Source organism: Tamandua tetradactyla, chromosome 12 (genome assembly GCF_023851605.1).
Source record: "Tamandua tetradactyla isolate mTamTet1 chromosome 12, mTamTet1.pri, whole genome shotgun sequence".
NCBI classification, from domain to species: domain Eukaryota; kingdom Metazoa; phylum Chordata; class Mammalia; order Pilosa; family Myrmecophagidae; genus Tamandua; species Tamandua tetradactyla.
In genome coordinates, this window is record NC_135338.1 from 70,786,024 (window position 1) to 70,812,680 (window position 26,657).

Sequence of the window (26,657 nt, forward strand, 5' to 3'; positions counted from 1 at the left end):
ATGTACCTTGAGAAAGAAACCCTGAACTTTATCGGCCTTCTTGAGCCAAGGTATTTTTCCATGGATGCCTTAGACATTTTTATAGACTTGCTTTAATTGGGACATTTTCTTGGCCTTAGAACTGTAAACTAGCAACTTATTAAATTCCCTTTTTAAAAAACCACTCCGTTTCTGGTATATTGCATTCTGGCAGCTAGCAAACTAGAACAATGACCATTTAACGTGTTGGCAGGTAGTACACATCTTATATAATCAGTTTTTGCTTAGTATAGTTTCATGTCTGATTTCTTAATTGCTACATAATGACATTAGTAAACTGAACTGACAGAACCATGACAAACTTTTGATATTTCAGCTAAAATAATTTACAGCATATTATTAGAGGCAAGTAATAAAAAAAGTCAATCATCCTAATAAAATGTTTTATTTCCAAATAGCTGGGTTCAGAATAATTTACATTCAAAAGGAGAATGCATAGTGTACAAGAGATATCGATGTTCAACAGTCTTTTCCATGAAAAAAAAAAAGATTTAGGAAACTAATTACCCAACAGTCTATATTTTGGAGCATGTTGCAAAGTTTCATTTGTTTCCCACATAAAATGAGATAAGTAAACATTCTATCTGCTGAAATATGTGCACCAGTAAATGTCAGGGTTTCTCCAGTTTTACTAAAAGAAACAGCATGCATTGTGGAGCAGCCACTCTGCCTCCCCCTGCCAGCTCTGCCTGGGGCAGTTCTTCTGTGAGTTATGGCAAAGCGAGGGCAAGACCTCAGATTGTGAGACTCTAAGCATAGCAGGGTCAATTCTGTGTCCATCACATCAAACTGAGCCACAAATTCAGAGTTAAGTTCAATATATAATCACTGTACTGCATTAGCTAACATTTCTGATACACACACCTCCTTTTTCTATTTTGCTTTTGATTTTTAAATCTCGATTTTCATATCCTAACTCTCTAATTGCATTGTGAATAAATAATAGCATGTCCTTTTTGGAAGCAAACAGTCTAGTTTTAAAGGTCAAAGATAACTATACATGTGAAAATACTTTGGACATATGAACATACAGCATGACATAAGTAGCCTCGTACGAGTCTTTTAAATATTAAGCGTTAATTTTTTTTTTTAAACAAGGCAATTAAACCTTCTCCTCCAGCACTAACTATGCAGGTTTGTCTGTTTTTATAGAAACCCATTTTCTATTTCATATCAAGTTTGGGGAATCAGTAATTACAAAGTACCAAGCATTTCACAAGGAAAAGTTTGATTTGCATTACAAATAACTACACAGAATTCTAGAAAATAATAAGACACTGAAAAAAAGTTGCTAAAAATTTTAAAAGCAATGATACAAATTTGAACTATTTCCTCTATACTGTCTATTCTGCAAAAAACACTTATGCAAACAGCGGACTCCATTTTGTGCGCCAAGTCAAATTTTATAGAAAATACAGTTTATACCACTACAAATCACAAGGTAAGAAGAAGGAAACCTTCATCATTAATTGGAAAACTGTAGCAAAACCACGGCATATCTACCTCCTTAAAAAATGTTTCAATGTTTGAAAATGTGTAATGTAAACAATAAAGTTATTGGAAAGCTCAACTATAGTTAGATACACTTGTGCTCTAATAATGGCTTATCCATAATCTCAAGGAATTCCATGCAAATTAACTTTAAACAAATATATGCAGGCTTCACAGAGCTAGGAATTTGGCAGGATAAATGGGTTAAGAGAACACCTGTGATGAATCAGTGAATTGTAAACTTTAAAAGGGCGTTTTTTATGGTATGTGAATTATATTTTGATTTTTAAAAAAAGGAGAAAAGAAAGAAAAACACAGGCTGGGTGACTTAAGTGCTATGGACAGAAATTTGGGTTCATCACCTCTGGATGCCACTTTCACTGTAGCTTGCTCTAGTTTTGCTCCCCTCCTTTGCCCACACGGTATCAGGGATTCTGCAGTGGGCTCTCTGGGTTGCTCGTGTACCCCACTGAAGGCTGGGAACGGGAAGCTGGGCTTGACTGTCTGTCTGATCACCCTCCCAATGACTCGTGGTACATCCATTCTCGCTCTGTCTCCCCTTCATCATTTCTATATGGAGAGGGAGTTTCTATTCCAGGAAGCTTTGACACTTTGACAAGCTTTCTGAGAAACAAAATGATGGAATGAACATTTGTTAACTGCAAAGTGCTAGGGGCTCTGCTGGGGCCTGAACATCTGCTATCCTATTGATTCTCAAGACTGCTTATGAGGTCAAGATTCTTAGTCCCATATTCCAGGTGAAGTCATTGACTGTGAGAGCTGTTTCCATTCATACATCCCCTTGATATGTACCAGGGGGCACAGCTCAACAACTGCTTAGTGAATAGGATTAACCAGTCCAGCCAAAATGTACTAAAAACAACACACGCTCATTAAAAGTGATATTGTTTGTTGCTGCATTCGAACACAGTAACACTTCAAATAATCTCCCAGAAGAACATTTTCCATTCCAGGAGACAGGATGTTTATGGAGAGGTGATCTCAGTACAAAAGAAAGGAAGAAACACACAAAGACTCTGTTTTGCCATTAGAAATAATAAACAAACCCAGTCACTGGGCAAACAAGCTTATCGCCACTTTGGTGGCTCCTGGGTTTGCCAGAGCAAACGAACAACTTTCTACTTTAATAGGTTTGTCTCAAAGTTCCATGTGTCATACTTCCTTCTTTGCCCAGTAAAACCAAATGAAGTTAGTTTTGGCTACATTTGGGTGGAAAAGGAAGTTCTGCAGAATCTGGAGTTCCTGGATTTGGAGTTATCCTCTGGGGTGATCCTGATCCTTGAAAATTGCAAAACTAATGATCTTTCAACTGCTGCAGCCATTGACTGTTGCACGGCCAAGGGTGAACCAGTTCTGAGAGGATACCAGTTCAGAACTTGAGTTCTGATAACAGCCCAAGGATATTATCATGGGAGATCACCAATTACAGCTCCACCTCTTATTTGCTGGGTGACCCTGACAAGTTATGTAATCTCTCTGTGCTTGTTTCCTCATTTGTACAACAGACATGGGAATAGCTCCTACTTCCTAGGACTGCTGGAAAGGTGCAATGATTTCATACATGCACAACACCAAGAATGTTGCCTGGCACATAATTTGTGCTATGTAAGCCACTGTTAAAGAAATAATTTTAAAATAAAAATGAATACTGCTGTTCATTAAATGCCTTTAAGAAATTGTTTTCTTCTATTATTTAAATTGATGTATGCAAGCTTATATGTATCTGTAATTGGTAAAAACTAATTTATATGACTGCTTGGTTTGTTTTGCATGGAATGCAAACAGTCCCAAATCCAAAGAAAGTTGCAAAGATCTCTTTTTTTGGCAAGAAAATGAGTTAAAAATGGCTTTTCAAGATTTATGATACTGAGGGTTTCAGCAGACCCAGTATCTATCTATTCAGAAGACAAACATACTACCACTTACCTGAAGGCTTGTGACCGATCACAGGCAGCTAAATCAGAAAGAAGTGAAAACTGACTTTTGCTTTAGATCCCTGGGGATTAAAGGTCCAGACAGGCCCATCAACCGCCCCGGCCCCACCTCAAGTCTCAACAGAACAAAGACTAACGTGTCTCCCGGCTTTGCAAAGGGCCTCCACCATCTCAGAGAAAAAATTTACCCTGTTATCTATTTAGTAGCCATGTTTTCCTTAGAAGGAACAAAGCCTAGTTTAAATGTGTAAATATTAAATATTTACTTGTCTCAGAAGGAATCTTTTACTTTTTCTACCCACACTTCTAATTTTAAGAAGGAGACCAGTCGGTCCTTCTGGCACTCCCCAGTGGCATCTTACATGTCCAGGGACCTCTGGACACTGTCGCTCCATCTCACGATGCTGGGAGGAGTAAGTCCCCTGGCAGTGACAGATGGTTTCCTCTGGGAGAAAAAAAAACAGACTTACCTAAGTAGTTGTTGCTCTTGTACATCTCGGTGATGTTGATTTTTGTGGCTCCCTGGGGAATCTCAACCACGCGGTGGTAGCCCAGGCTGGTGAGGGCGTGCTTAAAGACGCCTGACACAACCTGACAGCCACTGTTATCACCTCCACACACTCCGCATTTGTCCACCACTTTGTCAGAGCCTAGGTAGTCGTCACAGCCGATACTCTGCAAGAGGAAGAAAATGGAAGACTCCTGTAGCAAACAGGCATCCAGAGGGGACAGAGGGGACAGAGGGAAGACACTGGTGGGACTTGAACAACTGACCTTGACCCTGCTTCACTCAGCTTCTGCAGATGAGCAGGTCCATTCTTTAAAAATAACCCTTCTATTTTGAAATAATTTCAAACTTACAGGAACGTTGAAAAAACAATACAAAACCCACAGAGAATTCCAGCACACCCCCTCCACCAAGATACCCAGATCTACCAATTTGTAACATGCTGCCACATTTGCCTTATCATTCCGTCTATCCACCCATCCATCCAACCACCCAACCTTCCATCTCTTCCATTAGAAAACTGTTTATTTTCTAAACATTTGAGCAGAGGTTTTATAAATCACGCCTCTTGAACACTTAATATTTCAGTACATTTTCCAAGAGCAAGGATACTCACTCATATAACTACCTTAAGTGAAGTTATCAAGTTCAAGAAATTTAATAAGGCTCTGAATGTTACATCCTATATACCAATTTTTTCACATGTTCCAATAACGTCCATTTGGGCATGTTCTCTTCCGTTATCAGAACCAGTCCAGTAAATGTTGCATTTGGTTGTTATTGCCTCTTTAGGCTCTCTCTTTTTTCACATTGTGGAAACACACACACAACATGAGTTGCACTATTCCACCCTCCCAAGCGTTCCATTCACTGGGGTTATCCACCTTCCCAGTGCTGTGCCACCCTCGGGCGTCCATTCCAGAGCTTTCTCAGTGCCCCAGACAGAAACCCGCACCCATCGTGCACTGACTTCCCATATCCGCGCTTCTCCCACCTAAACCTCTGGTCTACTTTCTATCTTTATCAGTTCGCATATTCTAGCTGTTTTATACAAGTGGAATCATACAATATCTGTCCCTTTGTATCTGATTTAGTTCACGCAGCATGATTTTTTTTTTTGTATGCTGTATATCGGGGTCACATTTCATTATTTTTCCATGTGAGATTCCCGACATTGCAGCATCATTTGTTGAATTTTTGTTTGTTCTCTGTTTGCTTTGCTTGCTTGTTTGTTTTTGAGAAGCGTGGATGGGGAATTGAACCCAGGTCTGCCGCGTGGTGGTGAGAATTCTCCCTCTGAACTACCCCTTGCACCCAGCATGATGTTTTAAGGGTCATCCATGTAGTAGCGTGTATCAGAACTTCATTCCTTTTATGAGGGAATAATATTCCATTGTATGTAATTACTACCTTTTGTTTATTCATCTGTTGATGGCTATTTGGGTTGCTTCCACCCTTTGGCTCCCGTGAATAATGCTGCTATGGACAGTGATGTAAACATATCTGTTTGAATCTCTGCTTTCAATTCTTTTGGGTATATATGTAGAAGCGTGACTGCCAGTTCACATGGTAGTTCTGCATTTGACCTTTTGAAGAACCACCAAACTGTTTTCCGTCATGACCACACCATTTTACATCCCCACCAATGATGTACCGAAGTTCCAATTTCTCTGTATCGTCAACACTTACTATTTTTTTCAGTAATACCCATTCTAGTGGGTGTATGGAAATTAACTATTTCATTCATTCAATAGATATTGATGAAACACCTACTCTGAGTGTCATCACTTGAATGGTGTCCCACCCCCCAAAAGATATATCAAATTCCTAACCCTAGAATCTGTGCATGGATTTTCTTTGGAAACAGAGCCTTTGCAGAGGTGTTCAAGTTAAGATGTGGTATACTGAATTAGAGTGAGCCACATCCAACATGACTGGCGTCCCTATGAGAAGAGGAGCGCGGACACGACGGAGAATGCCATGGACGACGGAGGCAGAGGCTGAAGCCAAGGAATGCCAGGGATTGCCAGCCACCACCAGAAGCTAGACGAGGCAAGGACAGATTCTCCCCTAGAGGTTTCACGGGGAGTACAGTCCTGCTGGCAGCTTGATTTTAGACATCTAACCTCCAGAACTGTTAAGACCATAAATTTCTGTTGTCTTAAGGCATCAAGTTTGTGGTAATTCGTTGCAGCAGTCCTAGGAACTAATGCACCAGGAAGGGCACTTTTCTAGATCCTATGTACATTTAAGAGGTGGGATGGGGGCCACAGATAGCAAACAGGACACACAAGACAAGTAAATAAAACAGAGAGTATTTAGTGTTAAATGAGGTAAATAACACAAGGAAAAAGAATAGGGAAGGTGTGGGAGAGCTGTAAGTTTATTTACATAGTACAGTGAAGTTGTCCCCCAAATCCATACCCCTTTTGGATTCTGGGAGAGAAAAAGCTGAATCATGCTGGGATTTTAATATAAAGGATCTTTGTGGAACCATGGTAAGTACTGTGAAGTAAGAATGGCAAGTAGCTTTACTAATAATCTTAATTTGCTTAAACTTCCTTTTTTACTTAGGAAACTAGAAATAAGCAGAAAAATGACTGAGACAGGCTGATATGCCAACAATCCTCTGTGGTGCTAATTAAGACCCCTACCTCCATGAGAAAGCAGGAGCAGTGATAAACATGTCCAGCAAGTCTGCTTACCTTCACCAGATAAGCTCATTCCTGTACATTCTGCCTGGCAGCTTTTGCAGATTTATGACACCCAAAGAGCCCTGCCCCAGACAACCCACATAGCTTACATCCTCCTTGCCCCTCTTCCTGTTCCTTCTATGCCCTTTCTTCTGGGTAGCTATATAAACTTTCCCCACCACTTTTCATTGAGCAGCAACTTTGTTTTGGTTGTACTCCCATACACGTCATTTAGCTCAATAAACTTATTCTGCACCGTGGTTTTCAACCTGATAGTCTGGGGTCAGAAGCGGGATTCGAAGGCAGATGCTGGGACGGCAGCTCAGGGAAGCGCTTGGTACCAGCAGGAATCCTTTGTGGTCCATCTTCTCTGGGTTTGTTGTCTGGCTCACTGGGCTAGCCTCTCTCAGATCTTTGAACTCCTGCTGTGCTGCAGTCAAGGTCAAATTCAACACTGAGCTGAAGTATGGTGGGGCTCTCTGTTATGGTCTCTGTTGTTTTTGACCAGCAGGTAGGAGAATTTTCTACTATTTCTCTGACCAGTCAATCTGTTTGTTGAGCAAATAGCCTAGTAAGGCCTTTGCGGATTTGTTACTAAACTGCCAAGTAGGAACTCTGTTTTCTGACGCTTTTATTTTATTTAAAAAAGTCACTTATTTTATGTGTAAGAATTCTAGTGTCAACAGTTGCAGCTATCCTTCCTGCTGAAGAAGCTGTCTGTGCCAGTGTGAAAGGATGTATGTACCTGTTCTAGTTTGCTAGCTGCTGGAATGCAATATACCAGAAACGGAATGGCTTTTAAAAAGGGGAATTTAATGAGTTGCAAGTTTACAGTTCTAAGGTCAAGAAAATGTCCCAATTAAAACAAGTCTATAGAAATGTCCAATCAAAGACATCCAGGGAAAGATACCTTGGTTCAAGAAGGTCGATGAAGTTCAGGGTTTCTCTCTCAAGTGAGAAGGCACGTGGTAAAGAAGTCAGGGCTTCTCTCTCGACTGGAAGGGCACATGGCAAGTATGTCATCATCATCTGCTAGTTTTATCTCCTGGCTTCTGGTTTCATGAAGCTCCCTGGGAGGCGTTTTCCTTCTTCATCACCAAAGTTTGCTGGCTTGTGGACTCTCTGCATCTCATGGCTACATTGTTCTGCTCTCTCTGAGTCTCTCTGAATCTCCAAAGTGTTTCCTCTTTTATAGGACTTCAGAAACTAATCAAGACCCACTCAAATGGGTGGAGACATGTCATCCCCTAATCCAGTTTAACAACCATTCTTAACTAAATCACATCAACCAGGGAGATGATCTCATTACAGTTTCAAATATACAGTATTGAATAGGGATTATTCTACCTTTAAGAAATGGGATTTATATTAAAACATGGCTTTTCTTAGGGGGCATAATTCCTTTCAAACCAGCACAGTACCCTAGAAAAGCCATGTTTTAATCCTAATTCCATTTTGTAAAGGCAGCTGTTTCTTCTAATCCCTACTCAGTACTGTATGTTTGAATCTGTAATTAGATCATCTCCCTGGAGATATGACTCAGTCAAGAGTGGTTGTTAAACTGGACTAGGTAGAGGCGTGTCTCCACTCATTTGGGTGGGTCTTGATTAGTTTACTGGAATCCTGTTAAAGAGGAAACATTTTGGAGAATGTGGGAGATTCTGAGAGAGCAGAACGGTATAGTCATGAGAAGCAGAGAGTCCACCAGCCAGCGACCTTTGGAGATGAAGAAGGAAAATGCCTCCTGGGGAGCTTCATGAAACAGGAAGCCAAGAGGGAAAGCTAGCAGATGACGCTGTGTTTGCCATGTGCTTTTCCAGATGAGTGAGAAACCCTGACTGTGTTCGCCATGTGCCTTCTCACTTGAGAGAGAAACCCTGAACTTCATCAGCTTCTTGAACCAAGGTATCTTTCCCTGGATGCCTTAGACCGGACATTTCTATAGACTTGTTTTGATTAGTCATTTTCTTGGCCTTAGAACTGTAAACTAGCAACTCATTAAATTCCCCTTTTTAAAAGCCATTCTGTTTCTGGCATATTGCATTCTGGCAGCTAGGAAACTAGAACACTGCCTTATATTTACAAAAAAAGAATGGGTACAGAGAAGGGCAAAAGCATTAGGAATCCCTCTCACATACTCTGATTTAATAACTAATACAAGATTGTGAAGCTTGTTCTTGGCTTCACTCTCATTCAGTGCACTATAGCAGCAGGCATGCACGTAAAGCTAGCATGCCCTTAAAGGATTTTACAAAACCCTGAAAACAAGATATCTTCATGGACCTCAAAATTCATATAAAATTAAATCATTTTTGTTGTTTTTTTAGGGGACAGTGCCATCAATTCTTGCCAAAGACTGTATATAACTCTTTCAACAATGCATTAACTGAAGGTTTTAAATATTTATTAAAAAATAAATAGCATTATTCTAACAAGCTGAATTTTGATGGTAATTGTATGCTGTAAAATGTTTACTTGAGAACAGTTTCCAGAATCATTCTGGCAATTTAAGTATGTAAGGTATACAGGATTTAAGTAGGATAAGGTAATGTCCTTATCAAAGAAACAAAAGAGTTATTTTATCCTAAATGACTGGTTGCTATAACATAAGAAAGAAGAATTTATAGGAAAAAACCTTGCTACCAGACAAAGTTGGTGGATTCTCTGCCCAAAGCACTCAAATAACCAACTCCTGAGACATGGGGGTTTCAAAAAGAGAAAGAGTTTATTGCTAGGTGGGATGCAGAAAATCAGATGATCTATTGGCCTAAAAATCTGTCTCCCTAAACTGCAGCAATCCTGATAGTTTTATAGTACCAAAAAAAAAAAAAAGTGCAGGTTTTAGGATATGAGTACAATGGCTCCAGATAACGGGATCAGAGGTGGTCTAATTACTAAGCATGCATAAATGAATTAGATGCTTAGTCATAGAATGTATGTAAGAAAATGGTGGTCTTAATGATGATGGGAGTGATCTTAAATATTTTAATGAGGTATAGGTCACTTACAGGTTAAAGTCTAAGCTTTATTGCAAATGTCAGGTGGGCACATTTTAGTTAATCCAGTTTTAATTATCAATATAACTTTGGAATTGGGGTGGGTTAGTTCTGGGCTGACGCAAGGCCATTCATTAATAAATGTGAAGGGCTGTCTTTAGTGATCATGAAACTCTAAAGATGAAAAAAAGATAAAATGATACAAGTAAAGGTCAGTCATAAGGTTCTTACAAACAACAGAACACAAGATAAAGGCTACACGATCATTATCAGAGAGTGAGGCGACTGAGCTACAGTTCAGAAATATCAGGTATAGGAATATCTATATAATGACTCAGAAATCATAATCATTACTTAAATCCTAACTTCTCAGTTGCAACTTCAATACATATAGAAAGTTGAAGAATGTTCATGGAAAAGAAAATTTATGTCTTGTGGTCAAAGTTGGGAAGATTTAATGAATCTATACAATTTTTTTAAAGACTTAGCATCAACTAATATATTGATGTAAATAAAAATCTAGTTCTCAATTAAAATAATAGTTTTCTTAAATTATTAATCTATTTTAGTAGGAAGTTATAAAAAGTTTTTCTAAATAATCAGTATAAAACAAAAAGCAAAATGTCTGTGTTTTATCAGAACAAATTCTTGTTCTTTATGTTGACTTCATCATGTCCTTACTTGTTTAAGAAAATCAAGTCTTAACACTTTTAAAAGAACTGTCTTTTCCTTAACTTCAGTTAAATAAGGAACAAAATATTGTTTCAAACCTGACAACTTTTAACATTATGCTTTCTCAAAGTCAAACCCTAAGAGATATCTTTTTATTCAAAACAGTTGCAAAGGATTTGCTCTTTTATCTTGTAAAAATAAAATTGGTGATTCTGAATTGATGCAGATGTTCTGGGAAATTATCATGATGATGAATATCCAACTATGTGATGATATTGTGAATTGCTGAGTGTATGTGTTGGGAATGTTTGTGTTTCTTTCTTGTAATTTTTTTTTAATTAATAAAAAATTTTAAAAAATTGGTGAAATGCTAAAAATGGTTAAATTCATTTGATATAAGTTGCATAAGAAATGTTTGGATAATGTAATTGAAGTTAAAAGGGATTTTCTAACTTTCTGTTGGTTACTGGTCTGCAAAATGTTAGATAAAATGTAGTGCTGCTAGTTATGGTTTCAGTTGTTTTACAAATGTTATATGTCACAGAAAAGACAAATTTCCTTGTCAGTTACATTATTTTACTCTGATGCTTCTCTGAAAGTGTTGGCAAACAACTACAAGCCAGTGCTTCATCTTCAACGAAAAGAGACTTTTAAAGGAAAGCAAGGCAAGTATATATATTATGTTCTACCCATTAACTAACATAGCCCTAGGAAAAATATAAGAAAGAAACTGGACCTCTGTTTTAGCTGAAGTGCTTACATATTCAAGCTCCAGGTGTTGCACATAGCATCTCCCCATTTGAGCTATTGGTACAGCCAATTTTCATGGTCCACAAACTATAAAACAGTCAATCACATATATCTTCTAGTCATGCCCCCAAAGTGGACACAAACATTTTGCTACTACGGACATCTGTAACCCCGCCTGCCAAAAAGAGCTCCATCACCTTAGCTCTTCAGTAAACACTGCTTCCAGACTGGCTGTGTTGCTTAGTGCTGTGAAACAGGCCAATCAAACCCTGGAGCCCATCTTTCTGTTCTAAAACAAGCAGCAATGCTAAATGTGAAGGATGCACATGGAATATATCCACTGGGGAAATAACAGCCAGAACTATGTTATTAAAACCTAAAAGGACACGATTGGCACTAAAGCCTTCTCCTATGGAGGGAGAGCATGTGGGGTACCGTAAGCCTAACACTCGCCCATTAGCAGCAGATACCCTATGCCCTATGGGAGAAAGTCATGCAGTAATTTCACTTACAGGAAATGACTTCTCCATTTGGGTACTCACTAAACATTTACATCTGAGCCCCTAGGCTTCTCTCCTGTTTCATCTAAGCTCATCTGTTTTCCTTGATTGAGCTGTAGCCATAGTGGCTTTCCATAACCAGATTGACTGAGTATACAGTTATGTTCCAGCTTCAAGTAGCTCTGGTTTCCCATGGAATAGTCTTCCACTGTCTTTAGTAAACTGAAATATTTAGATAAAAACTGTTACTCACCCATGCCCCCCAAGGTGGCAACTACCTAATTCTAATACTCTCTATAACTATTCTCTCTGTGTTCAATATGTCATTTCTATTGTTAGAGAACATCTAGACAAGACCTGCCCATCTGTGACATCTGTTTAGGATGCTTTGACCTGGATGGTTTGCTGAGCATGGTTTCCTGAATGCCAAAACTCTTTTGTGTACTCAAAGACATAACGCTTCTGATTTAGCTGAGCTCGAGCCCATGAGACAGCTGTCCACAGCGGATGTGATCAAAACATCACTGTATGGTGGAACAAATGGACAGGAAAATAAAACAGCTTTAAATGAGCCAGAGTATATTTGCTCCCCTAGGTGCTGGTTGGTTATATGGAAAACATGTTGGCTGTACCTCCTCTACTGTTGGACAGATACTCCTTGCTGCCAGGAAGCAGTCATAAAGTTTTGCCCTAGTGCACCCCCAAAATCTGCCTGCCCTTACAGGATTGTTTAGGCCTAAGAATAAAATGCTCTGTAGCGTGGTGGGAATAGGCCCCTGGTATTTTTCTCCCTAGTGCTGGAGCTTTAAATGCCCTAACACAGGTAAAAGCTTTAGCTAATTTCACTGCTCATGCTCTTAAAAGTACCAAATATATCCCTTTTAAATAGAGAAATTGAACAACAAAAAAGAGGCAGTGTTACAAAACGATATGGCTTTAGACATGCACACGGCTGCTGCAGTGGTATTGTGTCATGACTGGCACCGTGTGCCGCTCATATACACCTGATGAACAAGCAAACGTCACTTAATGCCTCGGCATACTTACGAATGTCTATAAACCATATCTAAAAGAGAAAATTAGTGGACTTCTTTTCCTCCTGGCTCATGAATCCGCCCCTGCTTTGGAGTTATCCACTTCTCATTGGTACACTGACAGTATTGATGATTTATCTATCTTGTTGCTGTTTATAATGTAGTTGTGGCCTCATTTTTCAATGTCGCAAGCTGTAGACTCCTGTCCCCACCCTCAGGGACTTCTGCGGAAGAGGTGGCAGAAAGACTGTAAGAGTAATGGGACGGAATAAATTGTAACACAGTGATGCTTTCCCACTTTCTCATATCTCCTCTTTAATGATGCTTGCATTTCTGCTCCTCTTTGGCCCAGAATCCTTCAATGGCTCATTGACTTCATGTCTCAATGACTAAAAGCCACTAAACTGCTTTTTGTTTCACCTGTGTCCCCAGCTTACCAAGGCCTTAACCAACAAAATAATCCCCCCTGGTCTTACAAAAGGAGGGAATGTTGATAAATCCCAGAGTGATTTGAACAGTGAATAAAAAAACATTTGCAAAGTCCCCTTTGGGGAATGGTGAGAAAGGGGGAAAATTCAGCTTCCCCAAGTTGAATTCTTGATATTCTCACAAGCAGTGTAGACAACCAAAGCTATAGGCTGAGCCCTCAATCCTGGGGTTTGTTCATATGAAACTTAACCCCACAAAAGATAGGTCAAGACTACTTAAAATTAGGCCTAAGAGTCACCTCCAAGAGAACCTCTTTTCTTGCTCAGATGTGGCCTCTCTCTCCAGCCAACACAACAAGCAAACTCACCGCTCTTCCCGTGTCTACGTGGGACATGACTCCCAGGGGTATGGACCCTCCTGGCAACATGGGACAGAAATCCTGGAACAAGCTGAGATTCAGCATTAAGGGATTGAGAAAACTCCCTAGAATGGACTGAGACTCAGCATTAGGGGATTGAGAAAACCTTCTCTACCAAAAGGGGGAAGAGTGAAATGAGACAAAATAAAGTGCCAGTGGCTGAGAGATTCCAAACAGAGTTGAGTGAGGTTATCCTGGAGGTTATTCTTACGCATTAAATAGATATCACCTTGTTACTCAAGATGTAGTGGAGAGGCTGGAGGGAAATGCCTGAAAATGTGGAGCTGTGTTCCAGTAGCCCTGTTTCTTGATGATGATTGTATAATGATACAGCTTTTGCAATGTGACTGTGTGATTGTGAAAACCTTATGTCTGATGCTCCTTTTATCTACCTTATCAACAGACGGTAAAACATATGGAATAAAGATGAATAATAGGGGGAACAAATGTTAAAATAAATTTAGATTGAAATGCTGGTGATCAGTGAGGGAGAGGGGTGGGGAGTACGGTATGTATGAATTTTTTTCTGTTTTCTTCTTTCTTTTTCTGAATAGATGCAAATGTTCCAAGAAATGATCATGATGATAAATATGCAACTATATGATGATATTGTGAATTACTGATTATATATGTAGAACGGAATGATCAAAAGTTAGAATGTTCGCGTTTGGTGTTTTTTTGGTATTTAAAATTTTTTTAAAAAAAGGAGGGAATGTAAAGATAGAATGGAAAACAGCTTTACTAACCATCTTAATTTACTTAAACTTCCTTTCTTCCTCAGGAAACTACAAAGAAGAAGCAGAAAAATGACTGAGGCAGGCTGATATACTAACCAACCTTTGTGGTGCTAATTAAGACCTCTACCTCCATGGGAAAGGAGAAACTGTGCTAAACAAGTGCAGCCAGCCTGCGAATCTTCACCAGATAAGCCCATTCCTACACATTCTGCCTGGGCAGATCTATGACACCCCAAGATGCTCTGCCCAGACAACTCCCACAGCACACGTCCTCCTTGTCTTCCCCTCCTCGCTCCCCCATACCCTTTCTTTGTTCTAAGCAGGTATATAAACTGTTTCCCCATCATTTTTCTTTAAGCAGTAACTTTTAGTTCTGCTCCCACATGTGACACTTAGCTCAATAAACTTACTCTGCACTTTGGTTTTCAGAATCTGTTTTCCACTTAACAGTACCACACCTAATATGGGTTCGGCCCCTAAGTCACCTGTCTCAAATTACAGGTGACACAAACATGTAGCAAAGTACTCCAAAAAAGTAGTATTCTGAGGCGCGGCTTCATAGAACATTAAATAAAATTGTTTGAGATCACAATCTTTCCTGGTAACGGAGGATCTGAACAGCAGCAGGGTTTCTCTCTCTCTGTTCATTTTCTAAACAGTTTCAGTCACATATCATCCAATCCAACCTAAGTGTACAGACATGCCTTCACCACTATAATCAATCTATAGACATTTCCTTTTCTTCTACAAAGAATCCACACCCCTTCCCCATGACCCGCTGCCTGCTGACATTTAGTTTTCGCATAATGCATTTGCTACATTCAGTGGAAGCACATTACAATGTTCCTGTTGACTATAGACCCTAGCTTGCATTGACTGTACTTCTTCCTACATACCACCTATTTTCAACACCCTGCAATACTGACACCCATTTGTTCTCCCTTATGCAAAAACGTTTTGTTATTTGTATGTTTAATCATCATTGTCCACTCTAGACATTCCTAGATTATACTGTCTCAGTCTTTATTATTGATCTCTCCTTCTGGATTCCTATGCACCCCTAGCCCTTCTTCCCCTATCATACTTGCATTCAGCTTCATTCAGTGTATGTCTCCCATTGTGTAGAACATTTTTATGTTCTTAACAAATTTATATTATCATGCTACAATCAGGTAGAACTGTGCTAACCATTTCTGAATTTTTACAATTAGTCCTCTCGCCAAAATCTGTATTCCTCAGCACCAAATGCCAAATCTCTACCTCATTCCTATCTCCGGATAACCTGTGTTCTCAATTCAATTGTCAAAATTCACTCATTGATCTTAGTTCTTATTAGTGAGATCATACAGTTTTTGTCCTTTTGTTTCTGGCTAATTTCACTCAGCATACTGTCCCCACATTTCACCCACGTTGTTACATGCTTCATCACTTTGCTCTACAGCTGCATAATATTACATCATATGTTTATACCACAGCTTGTTTAGCCACTCATCCACTGATGGACATTTGGGCTGTGTCTATTTCTTGGCAATCATAAATAATGCTGCAATAAACACTGGTGTGCAAATGTCCATTTGTCTCCCTCCTTCAGGTCTTCTGAATAGATACTAGTAATGGGATTGTTGGATCATATAGCAATTCTATACTTAGCTTCTTGAGGAACTGAAAAACTGCCTTCCAGAGTGGTTGTAACATTTTACATTCCCACCAACAGAGTGGTATATGTGTGCCTCTTTCTCCACATCCTCTCCAGCTCTGGAGAGGATAAGTTTTTTGATACTGGCCATTCTAGTGGGCGTCAGATGATATTTCATTGGGTTTTGATTTGCATTTCCCTAGTAACCAGGGAAGTTGAGCATCTTTTTGCCATTTGTATTTCCTCTTCTGAGAAGTGTCTGTTCATGTCTTTTGCCCATTTTTTAATGGGGCTGTTTGTCTTTTTGTTGTTGAATTGAAGAACTCTTTTTTATATTCTAGATACTAAACCCTTGTCTGACACGTGGTTTCCAAATATTGTCTCCCATTGTGTAGGCTACATTTTTAATTTCTTGACAAAGTTCTTTGATGCACAAAAGTGTTGAATTGTGAGGAGTTCCCACTTATCTATTTTTTTTTTTTCAATGCTCATTCTTTGAGGGTTAGATCTAGGAAACCACCTCCTATTACAAGATTTATAAGACATTTTCGTATATTTTCTTCTAAAAGTTTTATGTCATTAACCTTAATGTTTACGTCTTTGATCATTTTGAGTTGGTTTTTGTATAGTACATGAAATATGGATCCTCTTTCATCCTTTTGCATATGGATATCCAGTTCTCCAAGCACCATTTATTGAAGAGGCTGCTCTGTTCCAGGTGGATAGGCTTGACTATAGATGAGAGAGTCTGTTTGTGAAAACACTACTTGATTCCATTGGTCAGTAGATCTATCTTTATGCCAGTGCCATGCTGTTTTGACCACTTTAGCTTCATAATATGCTTTAAAGTCTTGTAATGTGAGATCTCCCACTTCATTTTTCTTTTTTGAGATATTTTTAGCTATTCGGAGTACCCTTCCCTTCCAATTAAATTTGGTTATTGGTTTTTCTATTTGAACAGCAGCACTTTTACCTAGCTACCCCAAAGGACTTTACCCAAGAGGCGGAGGGTAAAGGGAAGCTGGGGCCAGCAACCAATACACTAGTTAGTAAGTTTTAAATGGTGGGTGCTCTTTCTATAGTCAGTCTCAGCAATGCTTAATGTAATCAGTGTCTGTATTTCTTTACCCCCAAAGAATCTCTACATTCTTCATTCTAAGATCTTTCGTTTTAGTCCCTACCCCATTCCAGTGTCTGGTGGGGCAATTCCATTTTGCATACAATCAGAATGGGATGACCTTCATGAAGTCAATTTCTACATCTGTAGCTGATTCCACAGGGCTCATGATCAAGTTTCCTGAATCTAAAACTGGGATTCACAGTCTGAGCAAATAATCTGCACATTTCTAGGGACAGGTGCAAGTGAGGGAAATGCAGTGTGGACAGTGAGATATTTGGAATTCAGGAATATTTCACTGGCTTCTCAGGATGCAGGGACAGTACTTAAAATCAAAATGCTATTCTAAAACTTGAGACGTGTTTGCTGAAACATGGCTAGGCTTGGTTCTTGAATTTGAAGAGTTTTTGTCAGATCACATCTTAGGGTCAAAGTGGTCAGCAAACCATTCAAAGTCTACTTTTGATTTTAACAACCCAGGGTCTGTTCATCTGAGTCTTACAGGTCAAATAGCTTCTCTGTAAAACATTATTTCTTACAATAACAGAACATCATCTCAACATGTTCATTCACATTCAATTAGCCTTCTGAAATGCCATGTTTGTCATCTATTTTTCCTCCCTCAATATTTCTTGACCTGAACCATGCACATTTTAGCAGAAAACGAAAGAAAATATTTTCCACATACAATCTCAACCCCCACCTCTTGTTCTTCCTTATTTTGAGACAACAAAAATTGCTGCCACCAATAGAGGTTTGCAAATTATAACCCACGGTATTCTTGTCAAGGCAAGATTCTAATTGAATTAAAGAGATTCTCCTGATTGTCTCTAATGGGGAAGGTGGAAGGGAAAGCTGGTGAGCACTCACTCCCTTTTCTCTCTAACTAGATCTCACCCTTCTCCCCTTTCCCAACTACAGTACATTCCTGATATTCCTGAACACAACCTGCCCCAGACTTGGCTCAGAAATCATCACGAGGAGGACTACACCTCGGACATATTAGACAAAGACTTTGAAAGGAATGGCTCTAAATACTCACAAAGAGTTAAAGGAAAACATGAACAAAGAACTAAAGGAAGTTAGGAAAACAACACATGAATATAAAGAGAATATCAATAGAGAGGTGGAAATTATGAAAAGGAAAGAAACAGAGCTGAAGACTAGAGTAACAGAAATGAAAAATTCCCTAAAGGGGTTCAAAAGCATATTGGAGATCACAGAAGAAAGAATCCATGAACTTGAAGTAAGACAAGTGAAATAATTCATCTGAGGAGCAGAAAGAAGAATGAAGAAAAATGAATAAAACCTAAGGAACCTGTTGGACACCATCAAAATACCAATATACACATGTGGGAGTCTCAAAGGAGAAGAAATAGTGAAGGTGCAGGGAGAACATTCAAAGAAATATTGGCTGAAAACTTCACTAATTTAACAAACAACATGCATATACAATTCCAAGATGCTCAACGAACTCCAAATAGACCCATGCTGCAGTATGTTATAATTAAACTGTCAAATGCCAAAGATAATGAGAGTATTCTGGAAAGGCAGAAGAGAGAAGCAAAGTGTCATGCACAAGGGAGCCTCAATAAGATTACATGCTAATTTCTCATCAGAGGCAAGAAGGCAGTAGGAAGACATATTTAAGGTTCTGAAAGCAAAAATTACCAAGAATTCTATATCCGGCAAAGCTGTCATTCAGAATTGAGGGAGAGTTTAAGACATTTCCAGATAAACAAAAGCTGAAGGAGTTTACCATCCCTTAAGTTTACCATCCCTATAAGAGATGCTAAAGAGAGTCTTGCAGGTTGAAAGGAATGAACCATAGACAATAGATCAAAGCCACATGAAGAAATAAAGATCTCCAGTGAGTGACATGAGTAAATATAATTAGTATATTCATTTGGTACTATTGCATTTTTGGTTTCTAATGTCACTTTTTACTTCCTAAAGGATCTGAAAGGTAAATGCACTGCAAAAGTGTAATGAGAAATCAGTGATTTGGACTCAATGTATCAATATGCTATTTATGACAAAAATTATAAAAAGGTAGGGGAACAAAGGAGTATGGAACACAACACCTCAGAGATGTTGCAGATTCGGTTCCAGACCACCACAACAAAGCAAGTATCACAACAAGGTGAATCACAAGAACTTTTTGGTTTCCCAATGCATATAAAAGGTATGTTTATACTTTACTGTAGTCTATTAAGTATGCAACAGCATTATGTCTAAAAAACCACACACATACCTTAACTGGAAAAATATCTTATTGCTAAATATGCTAAGCATCATCTAAGCCTTCAGCAAGTCATAATCTTTTTACTGGTGAAGGGTCTTCCTTTGATGTTGACAGTTACTGACGGATCAGGGTGGTGGTTGCTGAAGGCTGGGGTGACTGTGGCCATTTCATAAAACAAGACAACCATGAATTTTGCTGCAATGATTGACTTTGCTTTTCATGAAAGATTTCTCTGTAGCATGTGATGCTGTTTGATAGCATTTTACCCACAGTAGAACTTATTTTCAAAATTGGGGTCAATTCTCTCAAACCCTGTAACTGCTTTATCAACTAAGTTCATATTATATTCTAAATCTTTTGTTGTTGTTTCTTCAAGTTCACAGCATCTTCACCATCTCAAGAAGCCACTTTCTTTGCTCGTCCATGAGAAGCAACTCCTCATGCATTTTATCATGATGGCAGCAATTCTGTCACATCTTCAGGCTCCACTTCTAATTCTAACTTTCTTGCTATTTCCAACACATCTGCAGTTACTTCCTCCTCCAGAGTTCTGAACCCCTCAAGGTCATCCAGGAAGTCTGAAGTCAACTTCTCCCAAACTCCTATGAACGTTGATACTTTTATCTCCTTCCATGAATCACGAATGTTCTTGATGACATCTAGAATGGTAAATCCTTTCCAGAAGGTTTTCAATTGACTTTGCCCAGACCATCAAAGGAATCACTATGGCAGCTGCAGCCTTAAGAAATATATTTCTTAATAAGACTTGAAAGTCTAAATGACTCGTTGATTCGTGGGCTACTCAGAAACAAACAAAAAGGCCTGTTTGTTTCTGAGCCGGTCTCAATAGTGGGCTTAAAATATTCAATGAGCCAGTTGGCTTAAGATACTCAGTGAACCAGTTGTAAACAGATGTGTTGCCATCCAGGCTTTGTTGTTCCATTTATAGAGCACAGAAAGAATAGATTTAGCATAAATCTTAAGGGCTCTAAGATTTTCATAATAATAAATGAGCATTGGCTTCCATTTAAAGTCACCAGCTACATTAGCCCCTAACAATAGAGTCAGCCTGTCTTTTGATGCTTTGAAGCCAGGCACTGACTTCTCCTCTCTAACCATGAAAACCCAGGTGGCATCTATTTCTAGTATAAGGCTATTTTGTCTACACTGAAAATTTGCTGTTTAGCATAAACACCTTCATCAATTATTTTAGCTAGATCTTCTGGATAACTTGCTGCAGCTTTACAACAGCACTTGCTATTTCACCTTGCACTTTTTTGCTATTGAGACAGTTCTTTAAAAGAACCAACTTTTGCTAGCTTCAAACTTTTCTTCTGCAGTTTCCTCAGCTCTCTCAGACTTCACAAAATTGATGAGAGTTAGGGCCTTGCTGTGGGTTAGGCTTTGGTTTAAGGGATTATGGTGGCTAGTTTGATCCTCTATCCAGATCACTAAAACTTTCTACATATCAGCAACTAGGCTGTTTTGCTTTCTAATCGTTTGTGTGTTCACTGGATTGGCACTTTTAATTTTCTTTGAGAACTTTTCCTTTGCATTCACAACTTGGCTAACGGGTACAAGAGGCATGGCTTTTGGCCTATCTGGGCTTTGAAGGTGCCCTCCTCTCTAAGCTTCATTTCTAGCTTTTTGATGTAAAGTGAGAGACAAGTGGCTCTTTTTTTTCATTTGAACACTTAGAAGCTATTCTAGGGTCATTAATGGACCTAATTCCAATACTGATGCATCTCAGGGAATAGGAAGACCTGAAGAGATGAAGAGATCAAGAGAGAGAAGGGATGGCTGGTTGGTGGAGAGGTCAGAACACATACAACGTTTATCAATTAAAAGATAAGCCTGGTTCTTGGCCCTCCAAAACAATTACAGCAGTAACATTAAAGAGCACAGATCACCTAAACAGATATTATAATTATGAAAAAGTCTGAAATATCGCAAGAATTACCAAAATATGACACAGAGACACGAAATAAGCACTACCTTCAGGAAAAATGGTGCCAAAAGAGTCGCTTGACAAAGTGTTGCTGAAAATCTTCAATTTGCAAAGAACATAATATTCGTGAAGTGCAATAAAGCAAAATGCAATAAAACACAGCAAATTAAATCATTATAGATTTACAGTGTTAAATTTAAGCCCTATGGTAACTACAAAGAAAATACAGGAGAACATGTAAGGTCATAGAGACAGAAATTAGAATACAGCTTGCCAGGGATGGGGGTGAGTGGGAATGGGGAGTTAATCCATAATGGGTGTAAGGTTTCTGTTTAGGGAGATGGGAAAGTTTTAGATAGGGAAGATGATGACGATACTGCAATGCCATGAATGTGATCAATCCCACTGAATGGTGTGCTTGGAAATGGTTAGATGGGAAAGTTCATGTTGTGTATATGTTCTCACAATTAAAAAAAAAAAAGAACTAAAGAGAGAATGACAATTAAATGCAATGCATGATCATGGATAGAATCTAGCAAGGGAGGAGAACAGACTCAAAGGGACATGTTTGGGACATATTAAAAAAATGGAATATAGATGATAGACTTTATATCAATGTTGCATTTCTTGAACTTGACAACTGCACTTAAGGTGGTTGCATAAGTAAATATCCTTGTTCTGAGGAAATGTACATGACATTACTAAGTATTCAAGGAACATGATGTGCACAGGGTGTACTCAAGTGTATAGAAAATGGATTGATAGAGAAATGATGATATGGCAAATGTGGAAAAATGTTAAAATTGGTAGATTTGAGTATTTGGGGAGCATAGGTATATGGAGGTCTCTATACGGATTTATATTATTTTTACAATTCCCTGTAAGTTTTAAAGTATTTCAAAATAAAAAGTAAACAACAACAACAACAAACAAGAAGAAAGTGTAGCATCAAAGATGGGGACAATGGCACATTGATCCTCAGCCCCGGTACAGTTAGAATGGAATTATCTCAGTGAGGGCATGTGCACACTTCTGGCCATGCTCTGGAGTTTGGACTTTAACACAACTCTAGAAAACTTCAGACAATCTCAGATGCAGATAAAATGTTACTTTATCTTAAATGCTATTTTATATTGAAATGCTCTGCACAGTTTGATGGACTCCTGCATAGCATGGCCATTCTGAATTAATCTAGGCATGGGGAAGGTGGGCTGGAGCTGTTTTTTCTGGTACAAGTTCAAATAGCCGACTGGTGATTTCAGTGAAGCCTCTGGCTGCAGCAGGTGTGCCAAAAACTAAGTTGGCACTGTCTCCTCAGAGCCCCTCCATGAACCCTGCATGCCCAGGGCTTACTCCTCAAGTGAGAAGTCAGAATGCGAATGCAATCCTCTTCTGGTCTTTGGGATGCTGGGATGCCATGGACTTGTCAAATGCCCCTACTGCCTTCACAAAGCAGGAGGGGCAGACCCAGAATGAGAACTGAAATGACACATACACAAGACCTTTAGAGATCACAGGCGAATACACATCTGACTGTTGTTCCTTCTCCTGCTCAGACTGTTCTAGAGACCAGGTGAGACAATGAGGGAAGAATGGCCAAGTAGGATCGGTTGTCCAGGGAGGGCACAGATAAGGGCTTGGCCTTTGGGCAAGGACCTGAATGATGAGAATGATCAGCTGTGTCAAGATCTGAGGCGGAGCATTCCAGTAGAGGGAACAGCAAGTACAAAGGCCCTGAGGCCCAAGACCACTTGGCTAAGGTGAGGGATGCCTGGGGAACAGCAGTAGGGGACAGGTGGGCCCTTCTGACCATGCTCTGGGGTTTGGACTTTAGTCTAAAGCAGTAAGGATGGTATGGGAGTAAGCCAGAGTGGTTTTGCAGTATTGAAAAAAAGGGACTCATTCATTAAACAAATACTTATTAGGCCCAACAAAGTGTCAGGCACTGGAAATATCATGATGAACAGGACAGACATTGCTTTGTGCCACTTATAATCCAGTCAGGGAGCCAGATGTTAATATAACAGTAATATTGCAATTATATTTAATAAGGAGCAATTAACAGATGCCGCATGATTTCATTATTATGACTCTGGTAAAGCCTCCAGTGTTTTGGAGCAGCTAGAAGGCAAAGTCTAAGATGAGGGCATGGCAGCTCATGACAAACTCTGGGACCTGTTCTGTAGCTGCTTGTTGAAGTGTGCTTTGAAAGTTATTGCCGTTTTTCTTTCTTTCCTTTGTGTGTGTATATACATATTTACTTAAAAATTTAAAAAAACAACAAATAAAACTATAGGCAGCTATAGTAATATTAGGCAAAACAAATTTCTGAAATAAAAAATTTGAAAATATTTAGTAACACAGGACACTACTATAGCAAAGTTGATATTTGTAATAACTTTCTACTTGATATTTTGAGAACGTACACAGTTTTGGTAATCAAATGGTTTCTAAGATAGGGTTTAATATTTAGAATTTAAGAAAGTCTGATATCTGTGCTGTAGATTTTGTCCTTTCTTGCTTTAATTTTAAATTGGTTTATGCAATTGACTTTACGATGATTATTTAGATATTTTATTTAAATATGCCTATGGATAAGCTAACTAAGATATTCATTTTAGGTGGTTAAGATTTTCATATGTTATTTGTAAAAAACATTTGTATCTTTATCTTTCCGGAAATCAGGAAAATGTTCAGTGACACAGGTCACATATACTATGACAATGCTAATATTTGTAAGAACTTTCTACTTGGTAGTTTGAGAACATTCACAGTTTTGACAGCTGATCAAATAACACAAATTAAGTTAGTGTTTAATATTTAGAATTTAAGAAACTTTGCTATCTGAATTTGTACATTTTGTCCTTGTCAACTTAATTTTAGATTGGTTTATGAAACTTACTGTGCAAACACAGGCTCGGCAATGATTATTTGGATACTTTATTTCAACATGCCTATGGATAAGCTAACTAAGATATCCATTCTTGTGGTTCTAAGTGCATTATCTGTTTTCTTAAATAAAAATATTAAAAAAAAGTAATTTTTTAAAAAGGAACAATTACATTTCGGTACTATGAAAGAGATGAGACAAAAATAATGGAACTTGAGCTAGTTAGGGCTGTTGGGAAAACTTCCTAGGAAGAAGCAACAATTACTGAGTGGGATCTGAGGCAGGGACATACCTAGTATAACTGATATTCTTTCCTCTAAAAATTAATTTCAATAATAATCCTGAAATGAAACAAAGAATGGTCAGAATAGAAACGTCAACAGTAATTTTCTTCTTTTATAGATAATAAAATTAAGGTAGTTAAAAAATATATATATATGATAAAAAAGGAAAAAAATGATAGATCAGTAGTCTTTAATTACATTAATGTATTTTTTGAAAAAGGGGGGACAATTGTACCTACACACTGGTCTGTCGCAGTAAAGGGCACTGGGAATTGAACCTGGGTCTCCAGTATGGCAGGTGAAAACTTTCCCTGCTGAGCTACTGTGGCCTGCCCATTAGTTTGTTTTTGAGATTTAACTCATGAAAATTTATATATTCTTCACCAAAATTGATCTTTGCATATTCATGTTCATATTTTACATGTTTAAGTGTACAGCCAAATTTGTTTCTACATTCATGGATGAATGAAGAACACTTTATGTTGCTTTTATTAATTTTAAATTTGAAGTTTCTTTCACAACGAAGCAACAGATACACAATAGCAAAGTCTTAAACATAAGGATACGTTTAACAGAGATTCATCAAAATCCCATTTGACAATGAAGTCCAGAAATTGCATTATCGCCCATGTTTGCTTCCTTAGGATTGGTTTTAATGGTTTTCAAATAACTACACTATGGAAAAATGCTAAACATAAACAAAAATTCCAAATAATCACATAGAATGACAGAAAGTAACTGGACTTTTATTTATCTTTGCAAATATTGTACCATTATTATTTCAAATCTAACTTTAAGCACAGGAATATGTAGGACTACAGGGGTTCAAGGCGTGAACTATGAGTTTGAATGATTCCAAATCATTGTGATCTTAACTCCTAAAAAAAAAAAGTGAGTCTGAGACCATGTGTGTTGGGGCTTGACTATATGACTGAGAGCTTTCCTAATTAACTTCCATGGAGAGTTTGATATTTATCAGGAATAATAACTGATGTGCTAATATGAAGCTTACATTTATATGTTGAAAACTCCTCAGTAACTGCAGCAATTGTTGAGAACTTAGATCTACAAATTATTTTCTTTGAGGAGGCCCATTTTACCACTGATGTTGTTTGGAATTGCTAGCAATCAATGATATTAAAAATCAGGATGCCTTTCAGTTAATTTATTATTGTTTTAAAATCCTCTGCAGACAGTGCATTCCCTACTGCCTGCACCTGGGGTGCACTGTTCCTCTCCTCTGCTCTTGTCAAGTCCAGTGATCTGATGGTTAAGCAGAGATCAACTAAAGGGAGGGCAGGAAGGACTCTCCCAGGAAAAAGCTTGTGAGGGAAAGGGACAGCCTGCCCCTGGAGGAAAGGAGGCCACTGCTGAAGCACACAGGGTGCAGGAGAGACAGAAAGCACTGGACCTTTTAGAACCTTGTCAGCCATGGAAAGGATTTTCCACTTTACCAAAGGAGCAATGAATGGGAAGCTGTTGACACTTCTTATGTCAGGATGGAGAGGGATTCAGTGGCAGGCTTATGACCTGATCATATGTTTCAAAAAAAAAATTACTTTGGCTGCAGTGTGGATAACACCTTGATTGAAAGGTGTAAGGGATTGGAACAAAGCTATAGCAGGAAGCCAGGTGAGAGATGAAGAGCGGATCAGAGTAGGCGGTGACAGTGCAGAATGGTGGATTCAAAAGATATTTAAGAGGTACATTTCCACAGGCATGCTGGATGGATTAAATGGAGGGGGTGTGAAGAAGAGAAGAGGACTTTTGGATTTCTGACTCAGTACCCCATGGCTAGTGGTGCCATTTATTGTGAGATGTCAGCTGCAGGAGGTGGTGGGTGGGGGAGGGGAGGTGGTTGGCAAGATTATGATTTTGGTTTTGTACTTGTTGAGTTTGTAGTTCCTTTGTGAGAGCCAAAGATTATTATTGTTATTGCATTCAGCATGATTATTTGCTGAGTAAACAAACTCCGTAACTACACAAAGAAGAGTACATCACTGGTACAGTAGGGTGAAAGAGAATGCAGCCAGTGCCCTTTCATACTTGATGGGGCACAGCCAGGAGCCACCCTCTGCTGCGAATGTTCCTTGAACCTGTTAGGAACCACAACTCAGGACCTTCTACTCTAAGCATCAAGCCAACTGTAGCTCCAGAATTGTAGGGACATGAGCTCCAGTACTTTTAAGGTTGTATCTTTTAGATCACAAGAGAAAACAGTACCTTCTACCTGACTGGAAAAGTTTCCTGCTTTGATTAAATAATCCCTTCCTATGCCATGAAGAAGGTATTTCTACTACTAGCAGGAGAATTAT

At 38.7% G+C, this 26,657-nt stretch overlaps 1 protein-coding gene across 5 annotated transcripts in view; it reads right to left on the minus strand.

Annotated features, from left to right (window-relative positions):
• The window catches only part of THSD4 (thrombospondin type 1 domain containing 4), a 691,564-nt gene that overhangs the window by 135,852 nt on the left and 529,055 nt on the right, over positions 1-26,657 (minus strand). For all 5 annotated transcript variants that reach the window (XM_077123893.1, XM_077123894.1, XM_077123895.1 and 2 more), the window contains one exon: positions 3,956-4,160. In XM_077123893.1, coding sequence (XP_076980008.1) covers positions 3,956-4,160 — 205 coding nt within the window. The remainder of the gene's footprint in view (positions 1-3,955; positions 4,161-26,657) is intronic.